This window comes from Phyllobates terribilis, unplaced genomic scaffold, assembly GCF_046119375.1.
Source record: "Phyllobates terribilis strain yellow unplaced genomic scaffold, ASM4611937v1 Scaffold_1__5_contigs__length_1240528914, whole genome shotgun sequence".
NCBI lineage: Eukaryota > Metazoa > Chordata > Amphibia > Anura > Dendrobatidae > Phyllobates > Phyllobates terribilis.
In genome coordinates, this window is record NW_027362761.1 from 231,182,793 (window position 1) to 231,207,817 (window position 25,025).

At 40.2% G+C, this 25,025-nt stretch overlaps 1 protein-coding gene across 1 annotated transcript in view; it reads right to left on the reverse strand.

The window, feature by feature from the left end:
* ROR2 (receptor tyrosine kinase like orphan receptor 2) overlaps positions 1–25,025 on the reverse strand; it is a 183,045-nt gene that overhangs the window by 51,897 nt on the left and 106,123 nt on the right. Inside the window, exon 2 of the mRNA XM_073671021.1 lies at positions 21,740–21,820. Within this exon, the coding sequence (XP_073527122.1) occupies positions 21,740–21,820 (81 nt within the window). The remainder of the gene's footprint in view (positions 1–21,739; positions 21,821–25,025) is intronic.

A 25,025-nucleotide genomic window follows, 5' to 3' on the forward strand; every position in this document is an offset into this window, starting at 1 on the left:
CGGGTCACAGCCACTCGGAAGACTACAACTCCCATCTGATCCGGCTCCGGATATTCCCCCTAAAGAATATGGCCCAGGGGGCGCGTCACACACAGTACGCAGACATGCACACACACGCAGTATGCAGACATGCACACGCACACAGTACGCAGACATGCATACACGTAGCATGCAGACATGCGCACCCACACACACACACGGTACGCAGACATGCGTGCACACACAGTATGCAGACATGCACACACACGGTACGCAGAAATGCACACACAGTATGCAGACATTTGCACATATGCAGGCATGCACACAAATACACATATATGCACAAATACAATACACAGACACGCACATACACAAACATGCACAGATAGACACATACAGACTTACGTACCTATTTGAACACAAATTCTTAAAAACACATAAAACAGACATAAATACATATACACAGACATACACAGATAGTCACATCATACATGCACAAACACACAGACACATTATAAGTATTTGTAATACACTGTGTGCAGAATTATTAGGCAATTGTATTTTAGAGGATTATTTTTATTATTGATCAACAACTATGTTCTCAATCAACCCAAAAGACTCATAAATATTCAAGTTTAATATTTTTGGAAGTTGGAGTGGTTTTTTTTTAGATTTGGCTATCTTAGGAGGATATCTGTTTGTGCAGGTAACTATTACTGTGCAGAATTATTAGGCAACTTAATAAAAACCAAATATAATCCCATCTCACTTGTTTATTTTCACCAGGTAAACCAATATCAGTGCACAAAATTTAGAAATAAACATTTCTGACATGCAAAAACAAAAAAATTAGTGATGAATATAGCCACCTTTCTTTATGATGACACTCAACAGCCTTCCATCCATAGATTCTGTCAGTTGCTTGATCTGTTTTCGATCAACATTGCGTGCAGCAGCCACAACAGCCTCCCAGGCACTGTTCCGAGAGGTGTACTGTTTTCCCTCCCTGTAGATCTCACATTTTATGATGGACCACAGGTTCTCTATGGGGTTCAGATCAGGTGTACAAGGGGGCCATGTCATTATTTTTTCATCTGTTAGACCTTTACTAGCCAGTCACGCTGTGGAGTAGTTGGATGCATGTGATGGAGCATTGTCCTGCATGAAAATCATGTTTTTCTTGAACGATACAGACTTCTTCCTGTACCACTGCTTGAAGAAGTTGTCTTCCAGAAACTGGCAGTAGGTCTGGGAGTTGAGATTCACTCCCTCCTCAACCCGAAAAGGTCCCACAAGTTCATCTTTGATGATACCAGCCCATACCAGTACCCCACCTCCACCTTGCTGGCGTCTGAGTCGGAGTGGAGCTCTCTGCCCTTTACTGATCCAGCCTCTGGCCCATCCATCTGGCCCATCAAGAGTCACTCTCATTTCATCAGTCCATAAAACCTTTGAAAAATCAGTCTTAAGATATTTCTTGGCCCATTCTTGACGTTTTATCTTATGTTTCTTGTTCAAAGGTGGTCGTTTTTCAGCCTTCCTTACCTTGGCCATGTCCCTGAGTATCGCACACCTTGTGCTTTTTGATACTCCAGTAACGTTGCAGCTCTGAAATATGGCAAAACTGGTGGCGAATGGCATCTTGGCAGCTTCACGCTTGATTTTCCTCAATTCATGGGCAGTTATTTTGCGCCTTTTTTGGCCAACACGCTTCTTGCGACCCTGTTGGCTATTTGCCATGAAACGCTTGATTGTTCGGTGATCACGCTTCAAAAGTTTGGAAATTTCAAGACTGCTGCATCCCTCTGCAAGACATCTCACAATTCTGGAGTTTTCAGAGGCCGTCAAATCTCTCTTCTGACCCATTTTGCCAAAGGAAAGGAAGTTGCCTAATAACTAAGCACACCTTATATAGGGTGTTAATGTCAGTAATCAACACCCCTTCTCATTACAGAGATGCACATCACAAGATTTACTTAATTGGTAGTTGGCTCTCAAGCCTATGCAGCTTGGAGTAGGATAACATGTATAAAAAGTATCATGTGATCAAAATACTCATTTGCCTAATAATTCTGCACAGAGTGTATGGGGATTGAGGAAGCCGGCGACAAGCCTTGCTCACCTGCCCCCAGCCTGTGTCCTGTCCAGCTCCTCTGGCATATGGCTGTGCAGGGCCGCCGGGGTGTCACAGACATGGCCCGGGACCATCATGGGGGCCCACTCGCCGTCGGGGCCCGGGCCGCTTCCCCGGTATCTGTGCAGGACCGCATGCGCTGTATGAGTGCTGTCACTTCACCAGACATGGCCGCTCACAGTGCGCTGTGCGGTTGTATCTGCTAGTAATGACGCGGCACAGGCAACACACAAGCACAATTAAAGGCGCAGTGCCGACCCTGCCGTGTCATCACTACCAGACAGTCGCACAGCGCACTGCATGCGGCCATGTCTGGAAAGTGACAGCACTCATACAGCGCATGCGGTCCTGCACAGATACCGGGGAAGCGGCCCGGGCCCCGACTGCGAGTGGGCCCCCCTGATGGTCCAGGGCCCCGACACTTGCCCGGGTGCTGATGCCGGCCCTGGTTACAACCACACATAGTGACAGTTAGTTGGTTGTTAGTGGTCATAACTATGGATACCTAAGCTACTACATTTCTAATTGGAGGTATTTGCTAATATTATTATTATTATTACACCTACTACATATTGGGATAAGATCTTGGAGATGGGAATACTTTTTTAAACACCAGCGCTTAAAAATGGCAGTCACCAGTGGCTGGAGAAAAAATAATAAAAATATAAATGTTACTATAGTAATTTATTTATTTTGCTTTAAAAATAAATGTTTATATTCTAATAATTATACTTACATTATTATTAATAATAATAATAATTGTGACACAATCCCTTTAAGTGTTGATCTAACCAACATTATATCAGAAACAAAATCGTTTCTCTAATTTCTTCACTCCATTAATTTTACAAAACTCATTGTCACAATCTGTAGAGACATTGTGAGTCGCATCAAACTATATGTAGATTCTGTTTTCACTAGCATTACTGATTTCCATTCAGGTTTTTACTATTTCTGGAAGGAAAAATAGTGGAGTCTGCAACACTATACAACTCTAACAAAAATACAGAACCCTGACAGAAAATGGATGGACCTAAATGTAAAGTTGTGGTTGAAAGCTCTGAGCCCACTTCAGACTATTTGGGATATCTGGCAGAATGATTGTCTGGAGCAGAAAAGGTGAGCGCTATCATGAGTCCTGCATCATGCCAACAGTAAAGCATCATGGCACCATTCATGAGACGCACCATTGGATGCTTCTCATCCAACACAATTTTGATGAAGAACGCTGCAATACATAATGGCATCTAAACGTCCTCCAACAGCAACTTCTCCCAATGATCCAGGAGCAATTTGGTGATGAACAATGCTTTTTCCAGCATGAAGGAGCACCATGTCACAAGGCAAAAGTGATTACTAAGTGAATTGGTGAACAAAACATTGAAATTGTGTGTCCATGGCCAGGAAACTCCCCAGACCGCAATCCCATTGAGAACCTGTGGTCAATCCTCAAAAAAGCAGGTGGACAAAGAAAAACGCAGAAATTGCAGAAGTCTTGAAAAATAAGGGTCATCACTGTAAATATTGGGTCTTTGAGTAAAGTTTATGTATTTGTCAATAAAAGTGTAACTACTTATGAAATTCTTATAATTGTAGTTTAGCAACAATAGAAACATCTGACTATAGATCTAAAAACACTGAAGCAGAAAAGTTTGTTCCAGTCTCAAAACTTTTGGCCACAACTGTAAGTCATTGGGGTCAATCAGATTTTGAGTTCAGTATCTGAAAGCAGATACAAGAGGTTAGTGTGAACAGAGCATAATAATTAAACAGACAAATCAGTAAATGAATTGTAGCCATATAACACAACATGAGTTACTTTGTCTTCAAACTGTGCCATTTGTATACGTGTTAAGAGCCACGTGAGACAACTACCCTCATTTTTTTAGGCTAAACTCACATATCCAGTAATCATCCGAATGAAACGCAGACAGTAAGCAAAAAAACGGATGTTTCAAATAGAAGAAAAACAGATGGCTATTTAATGAATCCGTTTTCCATAGACTTCAATGTTAAAAGAAAATGGATCCAGTTGCAATAAATTTTTTTATTTTGGCAGGACAGCGGGTCTGTGTAACTTTTTATGACCTGCTAATATAACTGATTGCTGCTGGATCCGTTTCAAATGGGTGATTACTGGAAAAAAAACAATGTTATTCAATGAGTTAGTGCAGATGATGGATTTTTTTTTCACTGATAGAACTGGCTTGTGAAAAAAAATCACATCATGCACGATTTTCCTCCATAAATTGGATGAGACTCACTATTGCACTATTTCAAGTCTATGGGTGCAAGAAAAAAAATTGTATGCCACAGTACAGCATCCAATTTTTACAGATACCTTGCAATTCTGTAACATAGGAAACTGTAAATGGTCCTATAAATGATTTATAGCAGCTGCTGTAAAAAAAAACAAACTTGTATACGGGCTACACAAAGATGATAAGCGAGAAAAAACTTGTCCCACTTTTCTGGATGAAACTCTGATAATTTTTTTGTTATGGTGATGTGAACCTACCCTAACACTACAGGACCTACAAGTAGGGAGAAAGTGTCCTCAGCCAGTAATCATACAGAAAAGACACTATATAATAAAACAATAAGGGAGTTTATCTTTACTTAAAGGCAATAGGGGAGGTTGTTATCTGCAGCAACTTGCAAGAATACTCCGATTTCTCAACTTCTTTACTATTATACACAGCCAGTATGAGGCCATTTCCAATTGTTAAACAAAAGATGAGACACTCGTCATCATGCCAGGAGACTGTAGCTTTTAGGATGGTCATAAAACCAACTAACCACATCCAGTAATGAAAGTACTTGTCTCACAAGGTCATGGGTAGGAGTAGATGTTCAGATTTTGGTAAGCTGGTCTGAAGATTTGATCTCCAAGCTTTTGTTTCTAATGATCCTTTACAAGCTAAGAGCTAAATATTGTTTTCCTTCACTTCCATTATTCAGACTGGTAAAGCTTTAAGACAATGAAGCACAGAACGTACGTACCCCAGTTACATGTGTAGTTGGCTGCTTTAAAGCAATCCTTTTTAATTCAGATGTTATGCTTCATACGTGTATACCATTTATGTCCATAGATGAGGGAAACAAGAATATCATATCACAGCTAATCAGACAATCATGTTTCTCCCACTGGATCTGTAGTTTTCTATTGTATGTTTTTTGTTTTTCTTAAATCAGGTCAATTGTTATTGAGATTTAAAAAAAAAAATTAACAAGCAAAAAACAACACCCTATACAGAAAACAGGGCACTAAACATACAAAAATAATAAACCCCACCTCCAACAGGAGCAGCAAAAAAGAAAAGAAATGATGTTCTAATGTTCTGTTCTTGGGATTCCAGCATTATCCCTTATATATACCGTACATCTAGAATAGCCATTGGAACATTGAGTAAGGAGAATGAATATACAGATGCAAAGCCCAGTACAGAGATTGTGCTATTGAAATGGGTTGTTATTTTATTAATTGCCTATTCTTTCATGCTGAATGCAGTGCACAATGCACTGATATAAGGTGTGGCAGTTCTAGAGCAGACACAGGGCCAGGGAAGGGTTACTTGGCTAGCTGGGCCCCTTCGGAAGAGGTGTTATGGAGTAGAGAGGAAAAACCCTTAAAGCTATGTTCACACATCATGGTTTTTTGGCATCAATTTTCAGCAGCAAAACCTGATCTTCAAGGGCATTTTGTTCAGGATTTTTCTTGCAGTTTTGGTGATTTTTTGATGCGTTTTTGGTGCATTTTTTCAGCATTTTTTTCACTGTCCCTCTGTCTTTTTTTATGCATGTACATAAAGTTCTGTGAATAAAAAGACCCCCATTCTATTTTGGCATCAAAAACGATGAAAAAACAGTGAAAAAATGCTGATACAAATTTTGATGTGTTTTTGATGCGCTTTTTCTTCACCACCCATTACTTGCTATGGGTGAAAAAACACTGAAAGAAGTGACATGCTCTTTTTTTCTAAAAAAAAAACATGCAAGGCACAAAATCCTGAACAAAAAACATGATGTGTGAACAGAGAATTCTTGTTTCTCATAGACTTTGCTGGTACTGCAAAAGGCAGCTGGAAATTTGCATAAAAAACTGCATAGAAAAATCCATGACGTGCGAACATAGCCTAAGAGTGTGTTAAAGAAGAATGGAGACCGCATGCTATCTGTAAATCCATAATACAGCTGGTAAGCCCTGTGGCCAGAACAAAGAGAGGGAGAGAAATGGGAGCAAATTCAGTGGTATGGAGGTGGAAGTCCAGAAAGCTAGCCAGGCTTAGTGGGGACCCTGAAATAGCAGGCAACGGGTACAGAAGCTATGTGTAAGCCAGACTTTGAGTGTAGAGAAAGAATTCAAGATTGCTAGGATGGAGCATGGATAGTACACTTGAAGATGGAGGGCCAGAGCTAAATAACTTATGTAGCTGCTAAGTACCACACAAAGAATGTGCCGCTACATGCATCTGTAAAGTATTGGCCTCCTTACAACACAAAAGTTTCACCTACCAAGTCTTGTACCTGCTATTATCTGTATAATAGTTTCACCAAGTTCATCAGTAAAACCAAGTTTATTTTTGCAACGGGACTGCCTCTTTCCTTACTCATACTCATTGTTTGTGATTTTTGTACCATCTTACAATATACAGCCCTATAGAGAAGTGTCGTGAGAGAGTACCATTTTAGGCACACTCTGAGGAGCCCATTTCATTTGTGTTTGGAGAATGTCAAATGACTCTTACAGTATTACAGTTCTCATTATGCTCAGTAGCAAGATCTAATCCCATCTTGGCATTAAATATATGCCTCCTGCACGTACACTACAGACCAAAAGTTTGGACACACCTTCTCATTTAAAGATTTTTCTGTATTTTCATGACTATGAAAATTGTACATTCACACTGAAGGCATCAAAACTATAAATTAACACATGTGGAATTATATACTTAACAAAAAAGTGTGAAACAACTGAAAATATGTCTTATATTCTAGGTTCTTCAAAGTAGCCACCTTTTGCTTTGATGACTGCTTTGCACACTCTTGGCATTCTCTTGATGAGCTTCAAGAGGTAGTCACCGGAAATGGTTTTCACTTCACAGGTGTGCCCTGTCAGGTTTAATAAGTGGGATTTCTTGCCTTATAAATGGGGTTAGGACCATCAGTTGTGTTGTGCAGAAGTCTGGTGGATACACAGCTGATAGTCCTACTGAATAGACTGTTAGAATTTGTATTATGGCAAGAAAAAAGCAGCTAGGTAAAGAAGAACGAGTGGCCATCATTACTTTAAGAAATGAAGGTCAGTCAGTCCGAAAAATTGGGCAAACTTTGAAAGTGTCCCTAAGTGGAGTTGCAAAAACCATCAAGCGCTACAAAGAAACTGGCTCACATGCGGACCGCCCCAGGAAAGGAAGACCAAGAGTCACCTCTGCTTCTGAGGATAAGTTTATCCGAGTCACCAGCCTCAGAAATCGCAGGTTAACAGCAGCTCAGATTAGAGACCAGGTCAATGCCACACAGAGTTCTAGCAGCAGACACATCTCTACAACAACTGTTAAGAGGAGACTTTGTGCAGCAGGCCTTCATGATAAACTAGCTGCTAGGAAACCACTGCTAAGGACAGGCAACAAGCAGAAGAGACTTGTTTGGGCTAAAGAACACAAGGAATGGACATTAGACCAGTGGAAATCTGTGCTTTGGTCTGATGAGTCCAAATTTAAGATCTTTGGTTCCAACCACCGTGTCTTTGTGCGACGCAGAAAAGGTGAACGAATGGACTCTACGTGCCTGGTTCCCACCGTGAAGCATGGAGGAGGAGGTGTGATGGTGTGCTTTTCTGGTGACACTGTTGAGGATTTATTCAAAATTGAAGGCATACTGAACCAGCATGGCTACCACAGCATCTTACAGCGGCATGCTATTCCATCCGGTTTGCGTTTAGTTGGACCATCATTTATTTTTCAACAGGACAATGACCCCAAACACACCTCCAGGCTGTGTAAGGGCTATTTGGCCAAGAAGGAGAGTGATGGGGTGCTACGCCAGATGACCTGGCCTCCACAGTCACCAGACCAGAACCCAATCGAGATGGTTTGGGGTGAGCTGGACCGCAGAATGAAGGCAAAAGGGCTAACAAGTGCTAAGCATCTCTGGGAACTCCTTCAAGATTGTTGGAAGACCATTTCCGGTGACTACCTCTTGAAGCTCATCAAGAGAATGCCAAGAGTGTGCAAAGCAGTCAACAAAGCAAAAGGTGGCTACTTTGAAGAACCTAGAATATAAGACATATTTTCAGTTGTTTCACACTTTTTTGTTAACTATATAATTCCACATGTGTTAATTCATAGTTTTGATGCCATCAGTGTGAATGTACAATTTTCATAGTCATGACAATACAGAAAAATATTTAAATGAGAAGGTGTGTCCAAACTTTTGGTCTGTACTGTACCTGTAAAATGGTCTTTAGCATAACCCATCACCCACTGATGGTTCCTCATAAGGCCAAAATAGCTAGAATCAGACATGATTAGAAAAGTATATGCAGCATAAAAAAGCTAAAAGATTGCTGATTGCGTAAAATTTGACATCTCACTTAAGGTCAAGATAAGGATCTCACATATTATACTCAGAAGTAAACCTGTATTAACCTGCCAAAGAAAGGATTATCATCCCCTTGACCCCTCATGAGTCAAGGCCAGACGTCTACAAAATTCAATGCTGCCGAGCGCCACTGTGCTATCACAGTACATAAGCTATTTGCTCAGGAGTAATGCCTTGATTTGTGGCTCTGCTACAGGGCATGTTGAATAGGTCTTTCAAATTCCTAAGTAAGAAGTTACTTACAACGGCTGGCTGACTGCGATATCCGGATATTCCAGATGTGAAACTCCCATGAATCACACACATGTAACTATTTCCTGGACTCTGATGCTCTTCTCCTGTTTCAAATCCTCAAAGTTGTACTAATTTAATAATGTCACCTGTTATACTCTATCTCTACAAGAGCTTCACTATGTTAGTATTAGATAATTCTATAATCTGCAAATTTTGTAAAAATTGAGTGGTGAGTACATGGGAGCTTAACAATCATACCTGGATGTGAGTGCTCATAATTAATATTTCACATATGTAGTAAATACAACCATCCATCCTCCTTGTGTTACTTTTGATTTTTACAGTCCCCTCTTTCTTCCACTAAACTTTTACTCCTGCCTTCTTTACAATTATACAAAAATTTGTCATTTTGAGCTTGAGTAAGTCTCTCATCCAGCTTCATGAACTGGAAATAAATGGCAATGGTGCATGCATGGGATTGCATTTCAGAAGCTTGAAATAAAGTCCCCAGGGACATCAGATAAATCCAGATAGGGTTGAATTATGGCACAACCAGCTTGATTTCTCTCCAGAGATGCTAGAGCTCCTTACAGGGAATCTGTCACCACTTTGGAGTTATCAGATCTCTAACATGGGCATACAGGGTATAGAAAAGTAAATCTATACATACCTGTATGGCCCATAGTAGAGGTTTGATTGAGGAGAAATGTAGTTTTATCTCCTTGGTTTTTCACAAGCTTGGCGTCCCCCGGACGCCAAGCTGTCCCCGCCCATCTGCTTATTATTCCACCAATTCCCCGCCTATGTCCACGTTTACCATATTTGCCCCCCTCCCGGCACGTCACAGGACCCTGTGACGTGTGCTTTTTTCCCTCACCTCCCGCTGCATGTGCAAAGCATGGCTCACAGGGAGCGCGCTTTGTTTCCACCCGGGCCCGTTTGGCTGAGCACAGTGCCACAGTGCTCTATTGCGCAGACGCCGGGGAGTTCACAGGAGGTCAGGGAAAAAAGCACATGTCACAGGGACCTGTGACGTGTGGGGACAGGGGAAATATGATAAACGTGGACATAGGCAGGGAATTGGTGGAATAATAAGCAGATGGGCAGGGATAGCTTGGCGTCCGGAGGACGCCAAGCCTGTGAAAAACCAAGGCGATAAAACTACATTTCTCTACATTCAGACCTCTACCATGGGCCATACAGGTAAGTATAGATTTACTTTTCTATACCCTGTATGGCCATAGTAGAGGTCTGATAACTCCAAAGTGGTGACAGATTCCCTTTAACTGCAAATAGCTAACGTACAGGTATTAAAGTTCTTTTTTAAGGAAATTAAACCTGTACTTCTGCAAAGAGAAATAACTTTAGTAAGAACAGATGCCAATCTAACATGGTTTAATGGAGGAAAACCTTCTGAAATGTTTCCTTTAAAATTGCTGTCTCTACTGAAATTAACATGTTGTTCACGCTATCCATAGGGAAGCAGGATGCGAAGAACTCATAAATGATATAAATGCAACATGATAAACAAAGCAGCCAAAATGCACCACAATGCAACAAAAATGGTGTCACCGGTAAAAATAATGAATATATATGCTAAATCTACTAATAATACATTTCCCTTTTGCAATAAAATGTATTTTCCTATTTCGGTTATCACCTGTTATATTAAGTGAAAGAGACAAGCCCAAGCACGATGTCTAATTATATGTGATTAAAACTGATCCAATTATTTCAATATAAGTATTAGCTAAGACAATCTCAAAAATCGGGACAATATCCAGCCCCTTGTGGCCTCCTGTCTAATGTCAAATGAAGACTCTATTTACAAAGATGTAAATCATAGATGACTTTATAAATGTATAAATGACTTTATAAATGTATATTTATTTTTGCTGTATTATATAGAAAACAATATAACAGTTTATCAAGTGCGGAAACAACTCTTGTGCATAATGGTCTCTACTGCACCAAAAAGATCTATATCCAAGATTGAGGAACATACCAAAAAGTCTTCTTCTAAACATATTTATGCAAAAAAACTATGAAAAAATAGGTTCATAGCCAATATTGAAGGGAATCTGTCAGTAGGATCAACCCTCCTAAGCCGTCTATATGGGCATGTAGTTCATAGGAAGTTGAATAACATGATACCTTGATATCTGCAATTCGATATCTTATTCCAGATAAACCAACATTTTTCTTAATTTATAACTGAGCTGATAAGATCTATGGGCCGGACACGGATCTCCCCGAGGATCTGCCTCCAGATATTATTTTAACTTAAAGGGGCATTACCAGTGAGAGACATGTAATAACTGACAGTCTGCTCTCCTGATCTACATGTCTCACACTGGTGACCTACATGCCCTTATAGACGGCTTAGGAGGATTGTTCCTACTGACATATTCCCTTTAAAGCTATAGAATAACTATGTACAGATTACACGTGACTGAAATTCCGACTTTCTGAATCACACTGGGGTCTATGTGTGAGACGGAAGTCGCTTTTAAAGTAAGTCTGAGTTCTGATACTCTATACTAGACTTACATTGTAAAAGTGCCTTCGGCCTCACACATAGATCCCAGTTTGATCCAGCGAGTCAGAATAGCAGTCACATGAGTGAGAAGAGGTCCAGAGCTGCGCTGATAGCCGGGGAAACGGCAATATGTAAGTATATTAACACACTTATACTACATTACATATACATTTATACAGGTTTATGGCATTACAAATTTCATGGGAGTGTTTCTTTAAGTCTCGGATTGTTATAAATTTTAGTTTAATACTGAGCCAAAATTTCAATGAGAACATTAACGTCTGCAAAAAAACATAAAATCTATCTTTAAAATTCCCTTGCCTATCGTAATAGTGTGGAGATAAAAGCCGCTGATTAAGATGTGATGTGGTAATGGAATAACCATTGGCTCCACACAGCTGGCAACCTGCAAGCAAAGCGGACATTCAAAGGGGTGACAGCAAGGAAGGGTCTTTGAAGGTTATTTTCAAGGGTGAAGTGTGAGGTGCTAGTAAATGTGTGATCTGATAAAGTTATCCTATGGGCAGGGGTCAGGTTGTAGCTGTGAGGGGGCAGATGTATGCCAGGCTTTTCCTATGGGATCTAAGTAAGTCCACAGTATTGTGTTACTTTAAATGCCTACATTTATTCCAAGAACTCCTGAACTTGCTCATTTTAGTTCACTCGTTGTGTAGGTTATAGGTGAATATACAAGCTTGTTATGATGGTTTCACGTGACCATAATCCGTCCACAACACCAGGACCCTTGCAGGTCTACTGAACTTACACCATAGAAGCCCAAGCTGATTTAGCTTTGGTTCAGTACAAGCACAAGTGGATCCTAAAATAATGTAAATGTGCATTTCCCATCCATTATAGTAAACAGAATGATATAACTTCATAACTCTGTCCACATATTTGACCAAATCTCAGTGGAGAAAGGGAGATCTGGAAACCCCATTCCCATGGCGTTCACAGCTGCCAGACCCAATCAGACATTTATGACATATTCTATAATAAAACCATAAATGTGCTATCTGGGAAAGCTATTTTAAGATGCCAGGAGTAGGTTACTAATGCAAACATTCCCCCTAAATTAACCACGTGTTAGTTATAGTCTTCAAACAGGTCTTTAATCTCAGCAGGCAGCGGGGCACATTTTTCTTATTGCTGTGACAGTGTCTGAAAACCTTCTTCACTCATCCTTAATGTACAAGAACTATGTTTTTCCTAAGATCGCAGTATTGCATGTGCACATGGATGCTCTATTGAGAGTCTGTCAGTACAAAATAACTGTTGAAACCAAGCACAAGCGCTCAGTGCAATCCTGACGTGGCTGAGCAGTGCCTCTTTTTATTGTCTTCTGTCTATCTTCACTGTTTCACTGGTTCTTGTAAAGCTAGTGCTGTCAATCGAAGAAGAGGAGGTTGGAGATAGATGGAAAACAAGTAGAAGGGAAGGGGCACAAGCCATCTCGGCCATCCCAAGGGTGCATTGAGTGCCTGGTTTGAACAGTCATTTTGTGCTAATGTGTCACCCTACCTGGATGCCACAAGTGTAATAAAGCTGTGTCTGAGAGCAAGGGGGAGGTTCTCTGGTCAGGGGAACATTAGCATGCAATGCCTCCTGTCTCAGGCCAGTAGGGGGAGCAGGCTGCCCCTATAAAAGCTGGTACTGGGGACAGGGTTAGAGAGAACTGGATTGCCTGTCTCAGCTCTGAGACGTGTCCCAGAGTGGAGCAGGGACAGAAAGTTGATTGCACCTAAGAGGAAGTGTGGCAGGAGGAGAGCCACAAGCCAGAGACAAGAGGCGAAGCAAGCCTGTCTTGGCAGAGAAAAGACTTAAGGTTACCAGACTTTGGTGTCTGAGGCTGGAAGGATTCCACATCCCCCAGCAGAGAACCAGTCCGCAGGGGACTGTACATTCCTTGGCCTAAGAAGCCTGGAGGCCCTGCCACAACCGAAGGGACCAGTAAAGCCGTACAAGGCTGGGAGCAGAAAGGAACCCACGTCGCAGGCCATACAGGCGAGAAAGCACGGAAAGCTCGGAAACGTGGGCTGTTACTCTATAAGGAGGAGATAGCCAGAAGGAGCGTAGAAAGCACGGTAGGCCTACACCCTCACCCTGACCAGGGCCAATTTCCCCGTTGCTCTCAGACATCCAGGTCCCCTCCTAGCTGGGACTGTTTGTGGGTCAGTTTGCCTGTTTAGTAAAGACCCTGGACTGCAACCTGTTGTCTGTGTGCTCCTTGCTCCTCCAGCACTATCAGCACTGGGACTCTCACTACCATCACTCCCACCATCCACTATACTGCCCTGGGGCCGCACTCTTCCCGTGGGGAGTCACACTACCATAGCTGCACACCTCATCAGCCCCAGCGGTCTGCATGCAGCGGCGGTTCCTAATAACCGCAAATCCACGGGTGGCGTAGTCGGACATAATCAACAACACATAACGGACTACCACTGGCCTGACCACCCTGAGCCACGGAACCGGGTTGCCACTACTACTCCCATCGTTTCCCTAATTGCCCGGATCCGAGTGCCCCACGGCCCAGGGGGCGAGTCACTAACAGGCTCCCATGAAAAGCGAGGGCTACCTTCTGTTTTTATATGTGTATGAGGAGGCTTGGGAAGAACAGCTTCTGCCAAATAAGCATTTGATCGACAGTTATTAAAATTATACAGGCACCTTTAGATGACCATTCATTATTACCCCTCTGCCTTTGTCTTTGTGAAATTATCACACACAACAGTGAAAGGAAACAAAGCCAGATTGTCAATATAGATGGGTGGAAACCAGAATATTGCTTCTGGAAAGAGCTATTCAGATTAGGAAATCACATGGTGACTTCGGTGCAGGAATGCATGTTACATTTCTACAATACACATTAAACTGCACAGCTCTTGTAAGGTTCGGCACAAAAAACATGTCTCTTTGCCAGAAAAAAGCTGCATAAAATATTCATGTTTATCACATTTTTGCACGCGTTTTTAATGCTTTTTTTAAGTGAGCTTTTTCCTTATTAATTTGAATGGGTAAATAAACAATGCAAAAATACTGAAAAAAATGACATGCTACAGGTTTAAAACTGCTTCAATTCTGCAAGGAAAAATTAAGCAGCATGTGCATGAGATTTCAGATATCTCATTCACTTTGCTGGTACTGTAAAACACTGCATTTTTTCACAGCAAAAACACACGGAAAAAAATGTAGCAAAAATGAAACGCTTGAACAAGCCCTAACAGTGACTTTCCACACTGTATCCAATAATAAATACTTTCCTAACTGCTACAATCCCGATCCGCCATCTTGTGACTGCAAATTCAGACTGACCAGAAGTCAGAGGTAATGGTCACAATCTCTCAATATAAGGCCACGGCCCCACTATCAGTATTCGGTCAGTAATTTTTCTCAGGAGTTGGAGCCAAAACCAGGAGTGGGTGATAAATGCAGAATTGGTGACTTGTTTCTATTATACCTTTTCTCTGATTGTTCCTCACCTGGTTTTGGCTCCCACTCCTGAGAAGAAATACTGACCGAATACTGACTGTAAACTGATAGTGGGGCCGTGGCCTAAGTCTGAGAGTCTCACTCTGGTCCCATTCAGGGTCTCATAGACTTACATTGAGCTGTGACTTCCGGATCACCCAGCAAACACTGGAGCAATCTGACAGGTCACTGCTGAAGTCTGCCTGGAGTGACGCCAAAAACAGATGAAGATGGTGAATGGTGAATATAATACTAGGGGCAGGGACCTTACATTAGTGGCACCTCTCCAGCGCTGAAATAAAAAAAAAAACGCTGTTGTGGTGCTTTAAAATACAAAATGAGTAATCTTGAAATTTTCACACTGGCTACTGGGTTTTTTATAATCTCCCTCTCCTTTCAGAGTTTACAGCAATTTCCTTATTATCAGAGGCTGAATTACAATGACTGCTGAGTGCTGACACCTCTATAAACATCTGATAACACAAGATCTCATAGTCACAATAGGAGATGTCACAGATGACCCTTCAGAATGATCACACACTCATTAGATGCTTTTATACAAAAGATGGGGTCGGAGTCTGTTCATTGTGGCTAATGTCCACGTGTATTTTCCTGAAAAAACAAGTGAGAGTCTAAAAAAGCCCTAGCAGCCAGTGTGAAAATTGCAAGGTTTCTCCCTTTTTTTAAATAATAATGATAATAATAATAATAATAATAAAATATAGTGATATAGAAACAAGAAAACATTGCCATAATAATAATGATAATAATAATAAAAGATTGTGATATAGAAACAAGAAAACATTGACATAAAAATATATGTAACACAAAAATCTAGTTTAAAACATAGGTCATTTTCTGATGATGTTCCCTATAAAGGTTTTTCTATGCAGTTTTCAAAAAATTCCAGATTCTATCACAACCTGAAGCGGACATGTATAAAAAAAACTAATATAAACAGTGTAGTCCAGGCTTGAATCACAGCATGAATCCATACGCCCATACAAAAACTCACAGAGGTGCCTGCAAGGTATGTGGTCTACACCATACAAAGGGGTGAATGTTTGTTTGTTTACTTACTAAAAAGAAAAAAATATTAATCCCAACTCAGGTGAAAACATGCCAACAGCAGAAGCAAGAAATCTCTTTCCTGAGGATAAACAACATTCTCAAGGAGTACAGTCTTGACTAATTGCTTCCTTACTCAGCCATGTACTGGCCGCACGGCAGCACAGGCTCAGATCTGTGGCTGCAAAATTAGACAGAGCTATTAAATGGCCAAACTGAAAGAACATAAACCATGGCCGACTAATGCCATCGCCCCCTAGGCTGCTTCACAATGTCTGTTTTAGCCATCAACAGCGTGTGCACATGATGTCACAATAACATTACCTTTCCAAAGAGGCCTACTGCCCTGAATGTTAAGATAGCACTGAAGATGGCTGCACATGATAACCGCATAATCTGTTCTCTAGGATGTATACTAAATGCACCAAAGGACCAAGAAGAGCGCATCAAAAGTCAGCATGAAGCCACTTTGAAGACTATATTATCGCACTGCATAACTAGCAATTCCACAGATATTGTTAAGTAACTGGCATACTTCATTTACAAGTGGCATTATCTTTGTAATATCCTGTTGCATTTGGAACTGAGAACATACAAACTTCTTGCAGATGTTGCCTTTGGTGTGATTTGAACCCATGACCCCAGCATTATAAGTCCACCATGCTGCCTATACAACAGGACAAACCGGACTGATGATAAGTCTCAATTTTTGGAAACCCCTTTAAGAGAAGAGCCCTGCAGGCCATTATTAGACAATTACTTGCTCTAGTGGTGGAATCTAATTTGATCAGTTTACACATGAAGCAAGCAAAACAGTTCATATTCCCTGGAGGCATACAAAAGTGAGCTGAAACAAATTAATTAATGTTGGCTAGGCCTGCCGATTTTTATGGACATGTATCTAAAGTGTATGGTGGAGTCTCACCTTTCCGCTGACGTCAGAAGTTGTCTGAAATGATTGGGCAAGTTGGATTTCAACATGCCTATTCCTATGTTTTAATGGAAGCTATACAGCCCACCGGGTAAGTAGTTTTTTTCCATTTCCATTGGGTATTGGGATGAATAGCTGTCATCAGAATGAACGCTGGACTATCCGCTATTCTAGGTGTAAGGCCACAATAACTCATCACAAAGTCACACATGATCATCAATTACGTTATTCCAATAGCTCTACTTGGTGATTGTTTTAATTGGCTTTCCCAAACTGAGACGTAACAATACAGTTCTACAGCTTCAGCCCATATTAGGGGACAAGAACAATAAACGACATGTAATCTTTAGGGAGCCATGTTACCTATTTTGCTTGCACCCTAGGTGTGCTAAATTAAAGAAGCCCTAACATGACCTTTTTTTCCCCTTAAACCTGTGTATATGTACTATAGTGTGTATGTTAATATACTTTCTTACCTTCATCTTCTCCGGTATATAGCGGCACTCTGCTCCTCTTCTGAGTGACCTCACTGGTCTACAGACTCTCCGGGTCACACTACGCTCTGTGTGACCCGGTAGTAGCTTTTACAATGTAAGCCTGTGGCGCTTACTTTGTAAAAGGTACATCCGACTCATAGAGCATAAAGCATAGAGTGAGTTGGATAGTCTGAAGCAGGGCTGTGGCGTCAGTCGTGAAGTTGGTGCCCATTTTGGTGGAGTCGGAGTCGCTATAAAATGGACCAACTCCGACTCCTAAAATATATAATAAATTGGGTACAGTAGTATAATGCAGGATGTGCTGTAAATTTTTTTAATAAGAATTTGGGAAAGTTGTGAAATGTCCTATAAATGTCTGTCCTATTCCTGATCTAAGGGTCTCGGCTTTTAGTTTAGATGAATCTGTGCAGCACTTTATGTACACGCTCAGTAGTGAGGCAGCGCTGTGGAGTCGGAGTCTGGGAAATTGAGGAGTCGGAGGCTTGGCTTACCAATTCCACAGCCCTTGTCTGAAGGGCAGTGATGTCACTCAGAAGAGAAGCAGAATGGCGCTATATACTGGAGAAGATGGAGGTAGGTAAGTATATTAATACACTAACAGTACACTACGTACACATATACACAGATTTGGGGGGGAAAAGTTCATGGGGAGGGCTTCTTTAATTCAATACCACCATGTATATATGTATCTAACAATATCTTATGGCATTGTTCATGCTTTGCTGTAGTCTGTACTGGGCAGATTGTACTGGGCTGCTGGGTTGATTAACATAGTAACATAGTTTGTAAAGCCGAATAAAGACTTGCGTCCATCAAGTTCGACCTGTTAGTTCTGTAATTGCTAAAGTTGATCCAGAGGAGGGCAAAAACCTCAAATGATTTAGCCAATCTTCACCTGAGGAAAAATTCCCTCCCGACTCTGAAACCAGCAGTCAGAATAAATCCCTGTATCAACCTACTATTTTATTTTATTTTTAAGTATATGCTGAAATCTGCCTGGTATCTAGAAATGCATCCAGTCCCCGCTTGAACTGGTGTAGTGAATCCGACATTACCGTCTCCTCACTCAGTGAATTCCATATTCTCACTGCTCTTACCGTAAAGAACCCCTTCCTATGCTGGTGCTGAAACCTTTTCTCTTCCAGTCTTAGTGAGTGCCCTCTTGTTACCGTAATATCCCTCCTTTTGAACAAATCCCGGGCAAGATCTCTATACTGTCCCCTAACATATTTGTACACATTTATTATGTCCCCCCTCAACCTTCTCTTTTCCAGGCTGAATAGTTCTAGTTTTGCCAACCTCTCTGGGTATTGCAGTCCCTCCATTCCCTTTATTAATTTTGTTGCCCTCCTTTGTACCTTTTCAAGCTCATTTATATCCTTTCTATATATTGGGGCCCATAACTGAGCACAGTATTCCAAGTGTGGTCTGACCAGTGCTTTGTACAGTGGAAGAACAATGTTCTCATCCTTTGCAGCTATACCTCTTCTGATACATCCCATTACCCTGTTTGCCCTTACAGCAGCGGCCTGACTTTGGGCACTCCAATTTAGTTTGCTATCAATCAAGATGCCCAAGTCCTTCTCCATCTCTGAATTCCCCAATGATTTCCCATTCAGTGAGTACTGGTGACTTCCATTTTTCCTTCCCATATGTATGACCTTACATTTCTCCTCGTTAAACCTCATTTGCCATTTAATGCTCCACCTACCCAGCTTATCCAAATCCCTCTGTAGGTCTGCACTGTCCTCTTTTGTATTAATTGTTTTACATAACTTTGTGTCATCTGCAAATATTGATATTTTATTATTTATCCCATTGACTATGTCGTTAATAAAGATATTAAATAACATTGGGCCTAGTACAGACCCCTGTGGTACCCCACTAGTGACGCTTACCCAATCTGAGTATATTCCATTTATAACCACCCTCTGCCTTCTATCCTTTAGCCAGTTAGCTACCCACTTGCAGACATTTTCCCCCAGCCCCATCATTCTCATTTTGTATACCAACCTATTATGTGGCACGCTATCGAACGCTTTTGAGAAGTCGAGATACACGACATCCACTGGTTCCCCCTGATCTACTCGAGAGCTAACCTCCTCGTAGAAGTCAATCAGGTTTGTTTGGCAGGAGCGATTCCTCATGAATCCATGTTGGTTCGGGATTAAAAGATTATTAGCATCAAGATGCTCCGTAATTGCCTCTTTAATGAAGCTTTCAAAAATTTTGCCCACAACGGACGTCAGACTCACCGGCCGATAGTTTCCGGCGTCACTTTTCGCTCCCTTTTTGAATATTGGCACTACATTCGCCTGTCGCCAATCAAGTGGCACAGACCCAGTCTCAACAGAGTCCTTAAATATAAGATATAACGGTCTGTCTATCACATTACTTAGTTCCCTTAGTACCCGTGGGTGTATGCCATCAGGTCCTGGTGATTTGTTTATTTTAATGTTACTGAGTCGTTTCTGTACCCCAGCTTGGGTTAGATTTGTCATACTTAGTGGAGGATTAAGTTTGTCACTTCTCATTTCTCCTGTTAGTTCGATTTCCTTTGTGAAAGTTGTTGAAAAAAAATTATTTAATAGATTAGCTTTATCCTCATCTTTCTCTATGATTTTGCCTTCATCACTTTTTATCGGTCCAATATTATCCGATTTAATCCTTTTACTATTTATATACGTAAAGAACAGTTTGGGATTTGATCTACTTTCCCTAGCAATACGTCTCTCTGTTTCCTCCTTCGCTATTTTTATTTGTTTTTTACAGGTTCTCGTTTTTTCCTTGTAACACATTAGTGCCTCCTTACTTTTTTCCTGTTTTAATCTCTTGAATGCCTCTTTTTTGCTATTTAACGCCCCTTTTACGTTCTTGTTCAACCATATTGGTTTCCTCTTATTTCTGGCCCTTTTATTCCCATACGGTATATACCTCTCGCACTGAGTATTCAGAATTCTTTTGAAGGTTTCCCATTTACTATTCGTATTCAAAATTCAAAAGTGAAAAGTGAAATTCTGGTCATCAGAAAATGACTCAGACTTTAAACAAGTTTTTAAATAAAATGTAGATATCAAGAATATTTGGTGATCATTTTTATGTGACTTTCTCCATTAAGAAAAAAATTGAAGTCTTGCAGTTTTCACTCTGGTCATTAAGTCTCATAATAGACTAACAATTAACAGCAATCATTTCATTGTCTCCATGCATACGAGTTCAGGATAACACAGGATCTACTAATCACATTAGATGACACAGCTCACCTTCTCCCCCTCCCTGAAAAATGACATCTGCATGGATCACAAATCATGCCTGGAAAACTCCCTCATAAATATTCAACTAATATCTTGTGTCTGCTGTAAAGTCTGTACCTAATGCTGTCACCAGGATTTTGCCACCTCATCTGAGATCTATTCAGGGTCTCTGCCCCTCCATCAGGCTGCTCTCAGATGAGGTATCAAAAACCTGGTAACAGATTCCCTTTATGAGCAGATCAGGCAAGATAGCCACCCATTTCATAATGTACAGAAAATAGATAGAATAATCTCTAACCTGAATATAAAAACAGAAAGAAATAATATGTACTGTATCAGTATCTGGTTTTAATTAGTAAAACATAGTTGACACATACCCTTTAATTCTTCTCTATGTTAGTGTCAGTTGATTATTAACATTGTACAATTTTACAATTTGGTCGTTTTTGACTTCCACTCACTTTTTATACATATATGTTTACACTGTTCATTCTGTATTTATGGTATTTAGTTCAATGGTAGTTAATGCGTGTAGAAACATATTTGGGGTTAGGTGTTTGGTTTCCAGAACATTGTGGTTATGGGTGTGAAAACGTTGCACTGCACTCGTCTGCAGCCAAGATAATGATGCGGAGGTCTCCTAATTCTGAATGTGGTCTGCATCAAGATGCTTCAGTAGCTGGTTACTTTCCAGTACACCACGAAGTGTAAAGAAATGGAAGCCTGAATCTCACCACCATGACTTAGTACATATTGTTACACTCAGCAGACAATTACTTTCCTGTATTTCAGTTTAGTAAATGAAAGACATGTAGACCAATGATTCACTCTTTTTATCATACACTTTGACTTGAGTGGATAACGTGTCACATCCTGTCCCGAGGGTGTTGGGATGCTCAATAATGTAAATTATAAGGCGCAGGTATAAGATGTTAAAGCTCTCATGCTGTATGACATTTTAATGCACAGAAATTTCAATGATTAGGTGAATATGATATGAAGGAATACATCAGAATCTGTCTGACTTACCCCGAGGAGTCGGCACGAGTCTATCATGACTGTCCAGTTGCCCCAAGGGCTCATTTGAATTGGAAAAATCACCAGTTTCACCTGCAACAGAAGTAAACATCAGTTAATAGAAATATTTCATTACAAAGCCAAGTCTTAATGAAGAGGATGTCAATGTAAAGAGCAACTCAACAGCTCATTACTAGTGCTGTCACAATCTAACCACCAGAACTATGAAGAACCCCGACAACACAAATAATATCCCACTGGAGTTCCCCGTCAAAGAATTCCCAACACATTTCTTGTATCCCTACTATACTTACATGATACCAAAACCAGCTAAATCATGAAAGGCACATATAATATAGTTGTAAATAATAATAAATTGTAATTATGCCTTATCAAAGTGCATGGGATCTGATTGTGCATCAGAATAAACTATGAGTCTACAATAAAAAAAGGAGCTAGGTAAGAATAACTACACAAATAAGAGATAATATATAGCAAAGGGATACCACCCGGTGTATGCAAGAACCAAACACTCTCAGGAATACGAAGAGTATTATCGCATAGAGATTCTATTAAAACATAACTTTTAATTTTAACCTTAAAATATCACAGGGTATTAACCTATATAAAATACGTAAAAATAACCATAAAGGCACAGTTGCCCAAAAAACAATCCATTAATGTCTCACTCACCATATAATATATACAATGGAAATCTGAATGTATATTAACCAAGACGAAAATTGTTACGATCTCACAGAAGCCAAACCGAAGGACGTGATGGTCCGTAGAATTCCATGGGCATCAGATGAAATAAGGGACATGGAAAAGCCCTGCTAAACCCTGTTGTGCCCCATGCGTGACTCCAACCCTGACAAGGACAGTACCCAGGTGTGGTATTAATCTAGGTGACCCCAAAAACCCAAATCCTTCCCAACGCTTTTCCACCTTAATAATAAGGTTTCATCAAGGGAGTGTATTTATGGGGGAAAGAGAAAAAATATCAGTGAGTGCCAGATGTTGTCAATCTACTTGAGACAATATAGGAGATCACAAAGAGTCCAGTAGTGACAGGGACATACTGGCTTGGTGTGCAGAGTGTTGTTCCACCTTCTTCAAAGAGGGTTCACTCTTTGTGATCTCCTATATTGTTTCAAGTAGACTGACAACATCTGGCACTAGCTGCCTTTTTTCTCTTTCGCCCACAAGTACAATCACCTGATGAAACCTTATTATTAAGATGGAAACAAGTCGGGAGGGATTTTGGGGTCAACTAGATTAGTAGCATGGGGCATGACAGGGCTTAACAGGGCCTTTATATGTCCCTTATTCTATCTGATGCCCATGGAATTCTACAGACCATCCCGTCCTTCGGTTTGGCTTGGTGAGATCTTTACAATCTTCGTCTTAATGGTTAATATACACCCATATTTCCATTGTATATATTATATGGTAAGTAAGAAAACCATTGGATCGTTTTTGGGCAACTGTGCCTTTATGGTTGTTTTTACATATATTATATTGGATAATACCCTGTGATATTTTAAGGTTAAAATTAAAAGTTCATTTTTAATAGAATCTCTCTATTCTATAGCACTCCACAAATAAGGAGATACTGAAAATCTTTAAGAAATACCAACATGATTAAAAAATAATTAAAATGGTATCACATTATAGGGAAGAAAAAGCGGCATCACTGGATGCAAAAAACACAAGGGTATACGGACATGAATAGATCAAATTCTTGATAGGATACAAATGGGTAACTGGCAGGACATCAAAAGTGCAAAAGTAGTTAATAAGTACTAATGTCCTGCCATTCTTTTGTATCACATCATGAATAGATCTAATCATGGCTGTATACCTTTCTATTTTCCTTTTTTTCCCTATGATGTGAACCCTTTTGAATACATTTTTTTAATCATGTTGGTCTTTCCTTTTATGTAATAAAGATTTAGAATATCTTCTTATCTACTTAGTTTGTATTTACCTGGTGTCGTAATTCAAGGTATGCTCATATTACATGGAAAGGAACAGTCATGTGAATAAACTAGTAGGGGAAATAGGCTGGTATTCTGGGTACCAACTAGACCTCAAATTTCATAAAATAGTAGAACTAGCTGGTGGTACACCTTTGTATAGTGTGTAACTTTTACTATCATTTTGCTTCCTAAAATTCAAAAATACAATAGAAATAGCAATAATGAAACAATTGAAATAATGGAGGTTGCCAAAGTGCAAGTCCCAGTAGTCAATGAATGGGCTCTATTGTAGTTGCTTAATCACTGCTCTAACCCAACACCCCAAGGACTATGAATGCTGTGTTACGGGGCTGACCATTAACACTGAGGCAGCAGTTACAAGAGGCCTTTGACATACTTATAACGCAAACCTCCATAGAGGACTGAAGGCCAAATAACGCATGTTAATAGTGGGAGGTCATTTCCATTCATAGTTAATGCTATACAGGATCTGAATAAATGCAGATTTCATGCTGAGGTCTCCTGACCATTATTGAGTTTCTGCACATTATCTGAGTTGGAACGCTTACTCGGGCTCATTAAAAGCAACCCGGCCTATTAAATATACCTCTATTCACATTCTAATTTCATTTTGTGCATCCACTAATTTCCGTACTGCTATAGAGCAGTCAGACTCAGGCTTTGCCTTTGGCCAGGCCAAATGGTTCTACTGTTACATAAAAACATTTGTAATCAATTTTAGGATTGCTTTCTTTGGCGAGCTGCAAAATGTTTATTTTCACAATGTAATGGCACAGTACTTAGGAAAAATTGACTTGCTCCAGCACAACTACAATGGGCACATTGTGCACTCAGGCGAATATTCGTAAGTGGTGGTTCAAAAATATATTCTGCGTACCCATGGGGTAGGCTCGCAAGAATTTTCTGGCTATAGCTAAGAAACAATTGATGCATGTAAGACAGGCTTTATTGAATGACGGAGAATGGTTTAATCATTACCGCATATCTAAATTTCTAATGCATGATTGCCAGTAAGAAATAAGTTCTTTATAATAAGGGCCTAATATACATTTATAGTCCTATTTAACCATGTGACGTCTTTTTATACAAGAGTATTGGGATATATATATATACATTCACTATTGCTTCCTAATAAACCAATGGTTAAGTGGTTTAGAATTTCTTTCTAAAATCATTAATAATATATTGTTAATGTAATTCTTAGTACCCTTTGTAAATCAGATAATTTTGATATCATAGAACTAAGGATTAATTAAAGATTAATTAAAGATTAATTAAAGAATATCCTGACCCCA